The 15,206-nt window shown below is 41.8% G+C and overlaps 1 protein-coding gene across 15 annotated transcripts in view; it reads left to right on the top strand.

Annotated features, from left to right (window-relative positions):
* LOC105477054 (zinc finger protein 532) overlaps positions 1-15,206 on the top strand; it is a 128,689-nt gene that overhangs the window by 93,023 nt on the left and 20,460 nt on the right. For 14 of the 15 annotated variants that reach the window (XM_024791363.2, XM_011733387.3, XM_011733380.3 and 11 more), the window contains one exon: positions 2,156-2,437. The exons of the other annotated variant lie outside the window; for it this stretch is intronic. In XM_024791363.2, the coding sequence (XP_024647131.2) occupies positions 2,156-2,437 (282 nt within the window). The remainder of the gene's footprint in view (positions 1-2,155; positions 2,438-15,206) is intronic. 15 annotated transcript variants of the gene reach the window in all.

Raw genomic sequence — 15,206 nt, 5'->3', positions numbered from 1 at the left:
TCCTTTCATCAGCTTATCAGTTAGTAAAAATGCATTTGCCTAGAAACTTACAAAAAGTTACTAGAGGGATTTAGGTTTTGTTTTCTTTAGGTTTTAAATGTCAAAAATGGAAAAATTTTGCTTCTTTTTTGAAAAAGAGCAATCAAACACAGAAACCTTCTACCCTGCATGGTGGGCATGAAGCAAGGCATAGTTTTTGGCTATCAAGAAATCATGTCTTGCTCCAGATTTTCTCTTTGCAAAGAACATGGTTAGACATCCACCTCAGCCCGGCGTGCCTCTGTGTTTTTTTTGTTTTTTTTTGTTTTTTTTGTTTTTGAGACGGAGTCTCACTCTGTCGCCCAGGCTGGAGTGCAGTGGCGTGATCTCGGCTCACTGCAAGCTCCGCCTCCTGGGTTCACGCCATTCTCCTGCCACAGCCTCCCAAGTAGCTGGGACTACAGGCACCCGCCACCATGCCTGGCTAATTTTTTGTATTTTTAGGAGAGATGGGGTTTCACCATATTAGCCAGGATGGTCTCGATCTCCTAACCTCGTGATCACCCGCCTCAGCCTCCCAAAGTGCTGGGATTACAGGCGCCCGGCCCGCCTCAACCCCTGGTTTATGGGCCACTTGTGCTGTTGCCTGTTTGGGTAGACCTTGAGACTTCAGCCAGTGAGAAGATGATAGAACCCCTGTTTCCCTCTAGGGGAAAATGGTGTTGAAGAAGGTTAGCTAGTTCTTGGCACTGTTTAGAGAAGACCTTACCTTGAGAAAGTGTGATGGAGAGTGTCCTGAAGGAATGGCTGGCTTAAACATCCAAGAAGGAATGTGGAGCTGAGGTCTTTCAGCGTCAGTTTCTGTGACCCAGGGAAACTCGGATGTGTGGAAAGCCTCTTAGGAAAGATTTTTCATGTTGTCTTTCTGTAGGTTCAGGAATTCATGGTTTAACTGCAAGCCTGACTGCTAGTAAGAAGAGACGGCCCTATTCAAAGATAAATTTTATATTGTATACAGAGGCAAAGATTTTAGTTTTTGCTCTCCTCCACCCTCTTTTTTTGTTTTTGTTTTTAGTTTTTGAGACAGGGTCTTGCTCTGTTGCCCAGGCTAGAGTGCAGTGGCGTGATTATAGCTCACTGTAACCTTCAACTCCTGAGCTCAAGCAGTCCTCTTACCTCAGCCTTCTGAGTAACTGGAACTTCAGGCATGCACCACCATGCCCGGCTATTTCTTAATCTTTTTGTAGAAATGGGGTCTCTCTATTTGCCCAGACCGGTCTCAAACTCTAGGTCGCAAGTGATCCTCCTGCCTTGGCCTCCCAAAGTGTTGGAATTATAGGCGTGAGCCACTGCATACACCCCATCCCTCTGTTTTTATTCCATGCTTTTAGAATACAAAACAAAAACCAAAGTGAGCTGGTCTTTAGAATCAAATTGCACTAATTTTACCCTTTTCAAATTTGAAATCCAGTGAGTTTAAGTTGAACATGGCTGTTCGTGGCTATTACGTTGATGAAAATAGATAGCTAAGCAGTTTAAAAAGACGTGAGTATCTAATGTGTGTAGTTCTCAAGCCTGGCTGCCATCAGGAAGAAAGGATGGGTCGGGATAGGTGTAAGGAGATGAAAATTACTGACAAAACCCAGCAAAAACCCAGATTGTTACAAGTATTCCAAGAATGTGAAAGGCGTGAAAAGAAAAAGGCTTGCTATTTACTAACGTGTTGATCTTAGATGTTTGCTCAAGTCAGTTTGTTCTAGTTGAATTCCTAATAATGTATTAGCCTATTTAAACATTTCCAGGCTGATGAGAAAGGAGAGGGTTGTTCCGAAATGGTTGGTTGTAGAGAGGCCTCACTCTGGGTTGTTACAGGAGGGTAAAGTACCAGGATTAATTTGTGTTCAATACAGAGGTCTTTCTTTAAAGAATTTTAAAATGGTATAAATATATAGGCCTTTAAAAAGCATTTGGAAAGAGAAATACATAACTTGTAACAGACTTTTATCTCTTTTGAAGTGTATATTTAGCTTAGGTTTTTTTCTTTATATATTAAGAAATACTTCTGAATGAATATAAAATGGTATTGAAATGTGTACCACGTGTTAAGATAGCATACTTGTGCTTTCTTTTAGTGTTGTGATTTGTGATAGATATTTCTTTTCTTTTTATAATGTAGTCTATGCATGGAACATTGAAAAGTATTGAAGGGCCTCCAAACTTGGGTATAAACTTGCCTTTGAGCATTAAGCCTACAACTCAAAATTCAGCAAATCAGAACAAAGAGGACACCAAATCCATGAATGGGAAAGAGAAATTGGAAAAGAAATCTCCATCTCCTGTGAAAAAATCCATGGAAACCAAGAAAGTGGCCAGTCCTGGGTGGACGTGTTGGGAGTGTGACCGCCTCTTCATGCAGAGAGATGTGTACATATCCCACGTGAGGAAGGAGCACGGGAAGGTCAGTAAAGAATGAAAGCTGCTCCGGGTGAGTGCAAGAGAGGGCACTGGACTGGCAAGCTTCCAAGATGTGGGCTCTTGGCTTGGCTCTATCAGTAATTAGTGGTGTGACCTTAAAAATCACTTGGTGTCTCTGTGTCTCAATTCTTTATCTGTAAAAGGGACCTTTCCAAATCCTTTGGTCTGTAGTTTTCCTAGTCATTGCCTTCACATGCACTCCTCCAGACTGGTGTGCATGAATGTGGTACATTACCTACCACATTCATGTTTATAGCTTAGGAAAGGGAAATATAGTAAACCAAGGTTAAAGGCATTTGAATTTACCTCTATCCCTGTACTAGCTAAGGGAGAAAGGAGCAGAGAGAGACAGTGGAAATGCTGAACACTGCCGGGAGCATTTGTGTAACTTACATGATTCTTCCTTGAGTTTGGTAGTGGGAAGAGGAACCACATCCTTTTACTTCCAGTAGAAGCTCTGTAACTCAAGATCGCTGAAAAATCTGAGTCACATATGTATATCCTTTCTCTTATAAATAGTATATGTCTCCCACTGATAAGAAATTTAAAAAATACTTATGACTAGACCTAATAACATTAGCAAAATTATTTTTCAATATTATCTAATACTGTATTAAATACAATATTAGGCTGTATTGACATTTCCTGATTGTCTCAAAGTTGATTTGTTATGGTCAGGATCCAAAAAGTCCACATATCACATTTGGTTGTTGTGTCATTATTTTACGTAGTCCTCCTTCCAGTTTATTTTTTGATGTACGGTTGATTTCTTAGAAAAATTGGATTGTTTGTCCTATATATAGGTTGTCCCTCACTTTACTAGATTTGGGTAATTGCTACTTTTTTTTTCTAACTTGCTGACACTAGGAACCAACATGGAATTTGCTACTTTTTTTTTTTTTTTTTTTTTGAGAAAGTGTCTCACTTTATCGTCCAGGCTGAAATGCAGTGGCATGATCTCGGCTCACTGCAACCTCTGCCTCCTGGGTTCAAGCAATTCTCGTGCCTCAGCCTCCCAAGTAGCTGGGATTACAGATGTGCACCACCACGTTCAGCTAATTTTTTAATATTTTTAGTAAAGATGGGATTTCACCATGTTGGCCAGGCTGGTCTTGAACTCCTGGTCTCAGGCAGTCCACCCACTTTGGCCTCCCAAAGTGCTGGGATTACAGGCATGAGCCACTGTACCCAGCCAGAATTTGCTACTTTTTGACACTGTTTAACTTGTTCCTCTTTGTCTCATATTCCTGGAATTTTGATTAGATTTGAATTTTTTAGATAAGCCTATGTCAGGTGGGCATGGTGGCTCATGCCTATAATCCCAGCACATTGGGAGGCCGAGGCAGTTACTTGAGCCCAGGAGTTCCAGGGTGCAGTGAACCATGATCATGCCACTGCACTCTAGCCTGGGCGATAGAGCAAGACCCTGTCTCAAAACCAAAAAACAACAAAAGAATGTGTCATAGGTGCTGTATTCTTTTTGTATTTCATCATGAGGAACATAATACCAGCTTGTCTCATTTGTAGTCCTAATACTGAGATTGATTAGTGGGTTCAGATACATGACATTTTTAAAGAAAGTCATCTTAGTGCTTTAACTTAAGCCAATAGAACAAAATAGTCGTGCATAGTGAGCCTTTATAGAGAGTACATAGGAATTGTTTTGTAATTAGTATACACTACATCCTTGAGAAGTTTGTTCTAGCAAATGTGCTAAGAACTGTTCTATAATCTCATTTATTTGTACTACTTGTTTGAGGTACTCATGAAACTGACATGTTTTACTTTGTGATTATCCAAATGGCCTGTGAACATGGCTGGATCACAATGTTCACAAATTGCAAAAAGATGTTTTTATTGTATTTGGTCTCACTACAGTATGTCTTGAAATAAAAAGTAGTTACTTACAGAATATATTTGGCTTTAGTGGCACGTTGCTTATTTAATCATCTTAGTCTTAGGCTTTCCTGCTAGCATTGTACAGTGTTCATTATAAATACTGGGTAGTTTTTAAGGAGCAATACTTTAATAATCTACAGTATAAATACACTGCCAGGGGTGCTGTCAGTCTGATGTGGTGGTTCTAGGGAGTCTTCACTTGGCACCCCTACCAGACTGCATAAGAGTCAAACAGGAGCTGGCCTTCGTCATCATCCGGTAGTCCAGTCCTTTCATTTCATGAGATTTCTGTAACTATCTTGTAACATTTCAGAACTCTTTTCCTTTTTTAAAAAAACTATCTTTATTTTACATAAGAGATAATGATTAGATCTAGGATATAAGAGGAGGAGATGATTTCAAAAAAGTTGGTGGGATGAAATGTAACACTGATTGAAAGCCTTTGCTCTGGACCTGCACAGAGATCCCACTCTGAATTGCATGTGTGTGCATGCTTGTGCCCTTGGTTTTGATGGAGATGTTCATCAGAATGGAAATGTTTGGCTTAGTAGGATTTTAGGATTAGCTTTGAAGGAGCTGAGGCCCTGCCTTTGGAATAAGGCACATCAGATTATATTGTAGTTTCAATCCTGTTCCCTCAGCCTCCTGAGAGAATGGAGGAGATGAGTGGGCAAGGAGAGGGGAGGAGCGTCTTCATAAGCTAGTGAAATGGATGGTGTTGAATGCGAGAGTTCCACCACGCCAAATCATACTGGAGCACCCACTTCCAAACACCCCTCTACAAGCTTCTTTTACCTATCTCCGTTCATTTCTCCTTTCCTAGAATACTCAAGTCACCCAGACTTCAAAGCCCCTGTGCTGTCTTTTCTCTGTCTTCCTTCAGACAACCAGGCAAGCACCTTGCTGTCTATATCTTTCCTTCCCATTTACCCTGGGCTTGCCACCTTATCACTGAACCCAGTTCTCTGGTGACCCCTTTGTTGTTAAGTCTGTTGGACGTGTTCCTGTCTTTACCTCCACTCACCTCACAGCAGTATTTCACATGATTAGAAGTTCTTTCTAAAAGCATTTTCTACCCTTATTGGGAATACCACTGTCTCCTGGGTTCTCTCTCCATTACTGGAATACCCATCAGGTTTCTGTCCTAGAAACATTTAACCTTCTCTTGGGAAAATTCAACCACTCTTATAACTTTGCTACTCGCGTACAGTATATATACAGATAGCACCCACATCTGTGTCTCCATTTTAGTTGAAAAGTATTTCTTGAATTAATAGACAAAAAATGAGTTCTAATTTGGAAGACATCTAACTCCTCTTAGACTTAACCTCCTCTTCTTTAAAATGGTTACAGGTTTAGTGATCTTCCAGTGTCCTGTGTTTAAGTACCTAGAGAACTGTATATGAGGTGATAAGTATTCTCTAATCCTTATGGGTTTAAGATGTGATATCAATATGAAATACACTATACACATATAAGGGATCAAAAATTATATTTGGCTGAAGGTCTCAGGAGAGAATACATTTTTACTTCCACCAGCCCAGAAGTTACTGTAAAGATCCAAATGTATTGGATTACCCAATGAAATATTATTATGTATTATGATAAATATGTCGGTGTTCTGAACCAGTGAACTTTGAATGTATACTTGATTTTAGTATCATAATTATGACTTAAAATACATATATATAAAATATAACTTGAGGAATAATCTAAATGCATTCCGCCAACCACAGTACAGTCATTACTTTAGTGTTATTGCTTCTAGTATGATTATTATTTTGATAAGGTTTGGAGTAAATATTTCAGGTTAGGAGTAAATTTAACTGGCATAAGTTAAAAATTTATGTCAAAATATCATAATTCACTGCTACTCATTTTAAATGGCTGTTTTGGTTTCGGTAATTGTTTTTGACCTTTCTTCCCCTTCTCAGTTCCCATCCAGAACTTTACTAAAAAGAAATATTTTGTATATAGTTCCATTTATTAAGTAAAGATATTCAGTAGCTTTGTCTTTAAGATTCAGAACTGGCCGGGCCTGGTGGCTCACGCCTGTAATCCCAGCACTTTGGGAGGCCAATGCAGGCAGGCGATCACTTGAGGTCAGGAGTTCGAGACCAGCCTGGCCAACATGACGAAAACCCATCTCTACTAAAAATACAAAAATGAGCCAGGCATGGTGGTGGGTGTCTTGTAATCCCAGCTACTTAGGAGGCTGAGACACGAGAATTGTTTAAACCCAGGAGGCAGAGGTTGCAGTGAGCCGAGATTGTGCCACTGCATTCCAGCCTGGGCAACAGAGTGAGACTCTGTGTCAAAAAAAAAAAAAAGGAAAAAGAAAAAAAAAAGATACCAAAACCTAGTTCTGGCTCTGCTAGTTATTCAGTAGCTTTTCTATGTCTCTGATGCTCTTTTTAAAAAATGAATTGTCGCAGGCCGGGCACGGTGGCTCAAGCCTGTAATCCCAGCACTTTGGGAGGCCGAGACGGGCGGATCACGAGGTCAGGAGATCGAGACCATCCTGGCTAACACGGTGAAACCCCGTCTCTACTTAAAAAATACAAAAAAAACTAGCCGGGCGAGGTGGCGGGCGCCTGTAGTCCCAGCTACTCGAGAGGCTGAGGCAGGAGAATGGCGTAAACCCGGGAGGTGGAGCTTGCAGTGAGCTGAGATCCGGCCACTGCACTCCAGCCTGGGTGACAGAGCGAGACCCCGTCTCAAAAAAAAAAAAAAAAGAATTGTCAGTATCCACTTTCAGTGGTTTTTAAACTTTTTTCCAGTTATTTGTCGTAATCTAATATCAAGTCAAATACTTTTAAAAAAATTGACAGATATTCAGTGCATATTATTCAGATATTAAAGGCATAATCATCTTAAAACCTACAATTTGCTGAATTACTACTTTAGCTATTTAAAAAAGAAAAATAGTTAAAGCAGCAGCATTTTAAGAAGTTCTTGTTACAGAAATTCTATATACAGAAAGCAGTAAAAAACTGATCAGTTTCTCTTTTTAAAGTTTTTTCTCAAATGCTTATGTATTGTCTAATTTTTATTGCACTTTCTAAAGTTGGTATTATTGTTTTGTTATGGCCAGATTTTAGCTGTCCTTGTAAATAGTGAAGTCTTTGAGGGCAAGTTGTATATCCATTTTATTATTACAGTCTTCTGTGGCTTACAGCATTGTGCCTTGCAGAGTATCTCTGGGGTCACTGATTGAAGCAGTTCTCTTTAGATTGTTACTTGCACATATGGCAAGGGGCTTTGTGTTAGTCACAGATACACACAAGTTGCAGTCTAGGTTCAGGTACCTAACTAGCTTTCTAACCACAGAAATCCCCCTTGTAACTTCCTGCTTCCCCTTTGTAATTAATCTTGTGGGAAGATACTTTGACACTATGCATAGAACCTGTGTCTCATCATTTTTTCACTCACTAATCTGAACATCCATTCTTTATTCTTGCCTGCAACAGTACGTAATGTTGACTTTCTACTTCCATCACTTCTTCTGCATTTATTAGTTGGAACTCCACTGCAAAGATGAGCTCAGTTTTATATTTACAGCTGTATGCATTTATGAATGTTTATTTTATCCAATGGGTTGGAATCCATTGCTATCATTATTATTATTATTATTTTTTTTTTTTGCTTAAATGGTCCTAGATGTGGCCACTGGGAATTGCTTTCATTTGGCCCCTGTGTCTTCTGGACAAGCATCCTTTCTGAGGACTTTCTGGTGTCATAGTATGTTCCTGGTTCATCTTTTATTTTCCCTGCCCTAGCCCTGCAGTCAACCATTTCTTCTGGGAGCCTGGATCTTTTTCTAGAGAATGATAGCAAACATATTTTAAAGAGGTTCTGTATCTGTATTTTGATCATCACTTAGCATGGGAAACTATAATTGGGGAAATGGTAGGTAGAAGAAAGTAATAAGCTTCAAAGTGGCTCCTCAGTTATTTAGTGTGAGGTAGTGATGTATTTGGCTATTAATGGATTTTTATCAGATGCTTTGAGTTAAAATTAGAATGCACCAAAGCTTGTGAAATATATTCAAATATTGGAAGGTATATTTAATAGAGACATTTTGTAGAATGTGAAGAAAGAGGACAGGCATAGGTCATTGTTTTCAGGAAAGTTATGTTTATATTTGGCCAAGAGAAGGCAAAGCTGTTTAATTCCTGCTTTGCTTTCTCCAACGAAAATGGAATCAGGGCCAGGTGCGGTGGCTCACGCCTGTAATCCTAGCACTTTGGGAGGCTGAGGCGGGCAGATCACAAGGTCAGGAGATCAAGACCATCCTGGTCAACATGGTGAAACCCCATCTCTACTAAAAATATAAAAATTAGCTGGGCATGGTGGTGGGCGCCTGTAATCCCAGCTACTCAGGTGGCTGAGGCAGGAGAATTGCTTGAACCCGGGAGGCAGAGGTTGCAGTGAACCGAGATTGTGCCACTGCACTCCAGCCTGGGTGACAAGAGCGAAACTGCACCTCAAAAAAAAAAAAAAAAAAAAAAAAAACGAAAAACAAAAGAAAATGGAATCAATGTGATTAAGGGTCAATTGATGTCCCAGAATGACAGCAAGCCTCTAAGAAATGGTTTAGCCAATATAAATAAGTTTGCTTTTCCATCTGTATCTGTCTGTCTGTCTTATATGTTTGTATGTCTCTCTCTCTGTCTCTCTGTCTCTCGACAGGGTCTCTGTTGCCCAAGCTGGAGTACAGTGGTATGGTCATGGTTCACTGCAGCCTCGACCTCCCTGGCTCAAGTAATCTTCCTGCCTCAGCTTCCCAGGTAGCTGGGACCACAGGCATGGCACCACCGTGCTTGGCTAATTTTTTTTTTTAATTTTTGTTTTTTGTTTTTTGAGATGGAGTTTCGCTCTTGTTGCCCGAGCTGGAGTGCAACTGCACGATCTCAGCTCACTGCAACCTCTACCTTCTGGGTTCAAGCCTCATTCTCCTGCCTCAGCATCCCCAGTAGCTGGGATTACAGGCACACACTGCCATGCCCAGCTAATTTTTGTATTTTTAGTAGAGACGGGGTTTCACCATGTTGGCCAGCCTGTTCTTGAACTCCTGACCTCGTGATCCACCTGCCTTGGCCTCCCAAAAGTGCTGGGATTACAGGCATGAGCCACTCCACTTGGCCTTTTATATTTTTAGTAGTGATGGGGTTTTGCCATGTTGGTTGGCCAGACTTGTCTCGAACCCCTGACCTCAGGCGATCCACCTGCCTTGGCCTCCCGAAGTGCTGGCATGAGCCATTGTGCCCGGCCTGCTTGGCTGATTTAAAAATTTTTTTTTTGTAGAGATGAAGTCTTCTGATGCCCAGGCTGGTCTTGAACTCCTGAGCTCAAGTGATCCTCTCATCTTGGCCTCCCAAAGTGTTAGGATTACAGGTGTGAGCCATTGCCCTGGGCCACTTTTCCATCTTTACATGGGGTGAAGGGAGATTGCAAATATATGCATGTCGTGGAGAATGAGCTGTGGCCAGATATCCTGCTTGTGTGAGAGGAGAAGGTTGCGTAGATTCTGAAGATTTCAGATAAAGTCTCTCTGAACTTACTGAGCGCAGCCATTTCAGAGAACAGATGGTGAAGTAGCTGGTTCCTGCCTGAGCACTGGGGAAAAGAACTAGGCGAAGACTAAAAACATGTGATTGCGGATCAATCTCCTTTTCTTTACAGAGGGACCAGTTGGTAGGTGGAATAACCCTCTGGACAGAAACTGGGTTTCAGCAAAGCTGTTGGCAGATTCTGTCTGTTCTGATACTGTCCAGTGTAGTGCAGGAGGGCCTGGATGAAATACTGTATGGATAGCTGGCTCATGGCTCCCTGCCTTGTTGGAGAGAAAGCTTCCATCTCGGATCAGATTTTCCTCAGTCTTTCTGAAGAGAAGCTGGGAGGGATTTTACAAGGCAGATCTTAAATGCAGAGCTTTTCACTTAAACAACAACAAAAAATAAAAGTAGACAGATATTATGTGAGATAGATATGGCTAAGTTCTATGAAAAAGTATTCTGGCTTTATATGACTGTTTTGCTACAACCCATCCTTTTTTGTGGCTGCTGAGGTAGCATTCATACCAAGGAGAGCTAACACCCTTCCTTTGGCTTGGCAACATAATCTAGCTAGCGGTTCCCCAAATTGGAGTGTGCATCAGAATTAACTGGAGGGCTTGTTCAGCTAGTTGCTGGCCTCCACCCCACAGCTTCTGATTCAGCAGGTCTGGGATGGAACCCGGTCATTTGCATTTCTGACAAGCCCCAGCTGATGCTGATGCTGCTCATCTTGGGACCATACTTTGCGAACTACTTGCTTAGTCTGTGTGGCAGTACAATCCCCCAAAGCCCATTGATTTATCCAATAAAAGTTCATTTCTTGCACATACAGAGTTTGCTATGCAGAGTTTGCATTTCTCTGGGGCAGTCATCCCTTCCACCGGTAACTCAGTGATCAAGGCTGTTTCTTTCAGCCCCATTGTCTTAACGTAGGTGTTACTGAAAAACAGACTGGAGAGTCATGCCTGGTCTTTACACGCCTGGTCATTCTGGGTGTGATGCACAACACATGTCATTGGCCAGAATGAACTATGTGAGCAGCCCCAAATATATTCCCCCGTGTACCGCAAAGGGGAGGGAATGACAAGTACTATTTGCCACCTGCAGTAAGGTGGCCACAGTGAATCTAAACGATGGGAAGGGTTCCATTGCACCAATTTAAGATGGATGCTGACAACTAGCAGAGGAGGGTAAGCAGAATGCTGAGAGTCTAGAAACAGTGGCAGGAGGAAGAGAGAAGTTGGGGTTAAAGGGAGCTTTGATAGCTGTCTTCAGATAGATGTCCTCTGTGTGAGGACCAGCATGTGATAATTCCAGACCAGCTGGGGCCATGCGTGAGTGAAATGTCTGCCTACCTGTTGCTGAAAGTATTCAGGGAGTGGCCAAATGCTCACTTGTAAAACAATGGAATAGAATGGATTCTAGGGTTGGCTGGGCACAGTGGCTCACGCCTATAATCCCAGCACTTTTGGGAGGCTGAGGTGGGTGTATCATTTGAGGTCAGGAGTTCGAGACTAAAATGGCCAATATGGTGAAACCCCACCTCATGATGGCAGGCATCTGTGTAGTCCCAGCTACTCGGGAGGCTGAGGCAGGAGAGTTGTTTGAACCCAGGAGGTATAGATTGCAGTGAGCCGAGATTGCGCCTCTGCACTCCAGCCTGAATGACAGAGCGAGACTGCGTCTAAAGAAAAAAAAATGGATTCTAGGGCCAATGTGACCTTTCCCCTCGGACACTGGAATGAAAGGAAACTACCAGTGGTAATCCATGTAGTAGCCATTGCTGGTGTGAGTTGGATATTTTAAACCAGTCGCAGTCTAAAAGTCATTCCATGGACTAACCAAGTCTCTGTAGAAAGCATTTGGTTTTACAGTTAATCTACTTTGTGGATCAAACAGAACTTCTGGGAAGAAGTCCTTGTCCGCAGGAAGGCTGTGGGGGAGCAGTGAGCCTGACTCGGTGGCTGCGCACGAGAATCACCTGGAGAGCCTACGGCCCAGCACACTTGTGCTCCCTAGACCAGCTAATTGGCATCTCCAGGGATGGGACCTGGCCCTGGCATTCTTAAAGCTTCCAGGTGATTCCGGGGTTGCGGCAGGGCCGGGAGCACTCATAGCACCTGGGATCTGCCGCGCACCTGTCCTTGCTGCTGACGCTCATTGCTGCGGCCCTCACTGTGGCTGCTGTAGCACCGACACACCTTTGCTGAGTTTATGTTTTGGGGAAGGTTGATCCTAAGTGTATTTGTTTAAAGACTCCACCCAACGTTCACTCTTGGTTTAAAGACTCCACCCAATGTTCACTCTTGGTGGTGAAGGCAGGGGACACGACTCTCTGGACGTTGGAGATTACGGCATTAGTAAGTAGAGGAATAGCTGGGCCATAAGTCGGTTCGATATAATTTAAAGCCTGATTATAAATGATTTTAGGATGTCTTAATGTGATTTGGTGGTTTGGAATACTTGCTATTATGTAGCCTTTTCCATTCTGAAATTCACTTTCAGTTCACTCAGAGATGTAGGTGAAAGACAGACAGCAGTGGCAGTGAAGGAAAGTGGGAGAACGAAAGGATCAGAGTGTGGAGAGATGAACAGGCCACTGAGGCAGGTGTGCTGTTGTTACTTTTGAAAAGAATTGCAAGGCAATCAGCTTGCATTTCCCAGTTTGGGACCACCATGCTCAGTCAGATTCACTGTGGAGCTTCGCAGAGACTCTCACTTGCACAGTGTTTAAAAGAAAAGAAAAGTATACGTGTGTGTGTGTGTGTATGTATATGTATATAAATTTTTTAAGTGCCCACCTGGCCGGGTGCAGTGGTTCACGCCTGTAATCCTAAGACTTTCAGAGGCTGAGGCAGGAGGACTGCTAGAGCCCAGGGCTTGAGGCCGCAGTGAGCCGTAGTCCTGTCACTGCACTCCAGTGTGGGCAACAGAATGAGACCCTGTCTCAAAAAAAAAAAAAAAAAAAGAAAAATTTTTAGAAGTGCTCACCCACACAACCTGGAACCTAGCCGTGCGTATGAAATGTGTGGTAGGGCATAATTTCCCCTCTTAATCTCCCTGAAACTTCTTTAGAGAACTTTGTGAAATAAAGAAAACATTAATCTCCATCTTGTTTCTGTCTTCCTGCTGTACTGTGGTGATGGCCATTAGTTAAGGGGATGAAAATACTGAAATACTATCTAGTTTGCATAGTTCATTACCAGATGGTTTCATTTTCCTTCTTTTACTGTTAGAGTTCATCCTATTGTCATTAGGCATGCCTTACTACAAAGTCTCTTATTTAATCTAAATGTAGAGAGATAATAGATTTTTATCCTTCTGAAACTCATCTTTTAGCTATGGCGACTTTGACTTCCTGCCAAAATCCTGTTACCCTAGCAACAGGTAAAATTAAAAAAAAAAAAAAAGTTTCTCCTATCTTTTTTGGCTTAGAACTTATTTGTGATCTCTCAAGGTTTTAGGAGAAGTATCTTTAAATCAGTTGCATGTTCTCTTCTATCTCTGGTTGACTGTTAGAGAATGATGGCTTTTCACTTGATTCTGCATTTGTGTCACATGTGATTAAAAGGCACATAAGTTAGAGTTTGTATATTCATGCTAGAAATGTACATCACTGCTGGCTTTATGAAACTTATTTTTCATCAGTTTTGGCCACTGGAATTGATATTTTGTTTGTGTGTGTGTGTGTGTGTGTGTGTGTGTGTGTGTGTATATATATATATATATTTTTTTTTTTTGAGACAGAGTCTTGCTCTGTTGCCCAGGCTGGAATGCAGTGGCGTGATCATAGCTCATTGCAACCTCACACTCCGGGTCATGAGCAGTCTGCCAACCTCAGCCTCCTGAGTAGCAGGGACTACAGGTGACCACTGCTGTGCCCAGCTAATTTTTATTGATTTTCATTTTTTTGTAGGGAGTTGGGGGCAGAGGGAGTTGTCCGTCTTTGTTGCCCTGGCTGGTCTCAAACTCCTGGCCTCAAGTGATCCTGCAGCCTCAGCCTCCCAAAGTGCCAGGATTACAGATGTGAGCCATCACACCTGGCCTATACTTTTATTATATTCTAAATATTTTTCTTATGTGTAATTATATGTATCTTATATATAATATATATTTCTTATACTATATAAATCTATAATTCTTTTTAATACCAATTTTATTTTTATTACAATTTATATTTTATTAGTTTATTTGATATTAACATGGTTTACTATATGTAGTTTTCTAAAGTCCTTCACTTGATTTAATAAAAACCTTTTTTTAATGTAAGGCTATAAATGTGTTGTAAAAAGGATGTTGAAAATATTTGGTTCAGAGCATATTAAAATACATATTGAACTACTGGTGATTTTGGTAGCTCGTGGCTAAATTGGAAGGTGGGGTGTTAAGGATGCTGGGGCTGACCCTGTCTGAGGGATTACCCTACTTACTATCTCATTGCAGCAGGCTCCTGAGGGGAGACAGTTACGAATCCCGCTTTCAGGTGAGGAAATGAAGCCTGAGAAAGGTTCAGTAACTTACCCCAGGGTTCTGCAGCCTGGCAGAAGCAGATTTCTAGCCCAGACTCCGCAGCTTGCACAGCATGAAAGCTGACATTTCAAAAGCTGCTTAATTTTAGTCTCCTTGAATCTTTCAGTGTAGATGTGGGACAGTTAGCAAATATGACCTTCCATCCAGTTTTTATTGCTGCTTTTGATGTAGTCGTTTTCATTTAGGTGTTCGATCTTGGTTAAAGTTGGTTATGCCATCGTTAACTGGACGCATGTGTGTAGTTCTGGAAGACTGAGTGTCGTGGTTTTACATTCCTTAGCTGGGGCCTGATGCTTTACTGGAATTACTTGCAGTTGCTGTTAACAGCACCATGGTGGTGTTAATTAATCGGGCAAATCTTCCTGCAGAATAATGAAATGTTTTAGAGTGGTTTGAATTTAGCAGTTGCCTGGGATGTATCTGGGGGCTGCATGGATTGTAGCAGGGCCTAAGCCTCATGAGGGACAGAGCCTCTTCCTGCAGAGTCTCGAAAATCTGGAGAAATGCACCAGAGAGAGGCCCCTTCTTGACTCCAGGAGTTATCTTAAAGCAGAGGCTCTCAAGGGAGAGAGCACAATTAGAATCAGGGTTTTTTTTTTGAGTCTGGTTGTGGGGGTTTGAGATGTGGAGAAGTGGGTAGGACCTGGGTAGGAGTGAAGTCTATTTTTAAATTTCTCTAGATAATTGTGTTACCTTCACACTCACATACGTTCCCTCCTACTCTCCTACCCTCTCTCTTCCCTCTCTCTTCTCCTTGAGAAGTTC

The sequence above is a fragment of the Macaca nemestrina genome, chromosome 19 (genome assembly GCF_043159975.1).
Source record: "Macaca nemestrina isolate mMacNem1 chromosome 19, mMacNem.hap1, whole genome shotgun sequence".
Classification (NCBI taxonomy): Eukaryota; Metazoa; Chordata; class Mammalia; order Primates; family Cercopithecidae; genus Macaca; species Macaca nemestrina.
The sequence above is the reverse complement of the archived record's forward strand: the minus strand, read 5'-3'. Positions and strand labels throughout refer to the sequence as shown.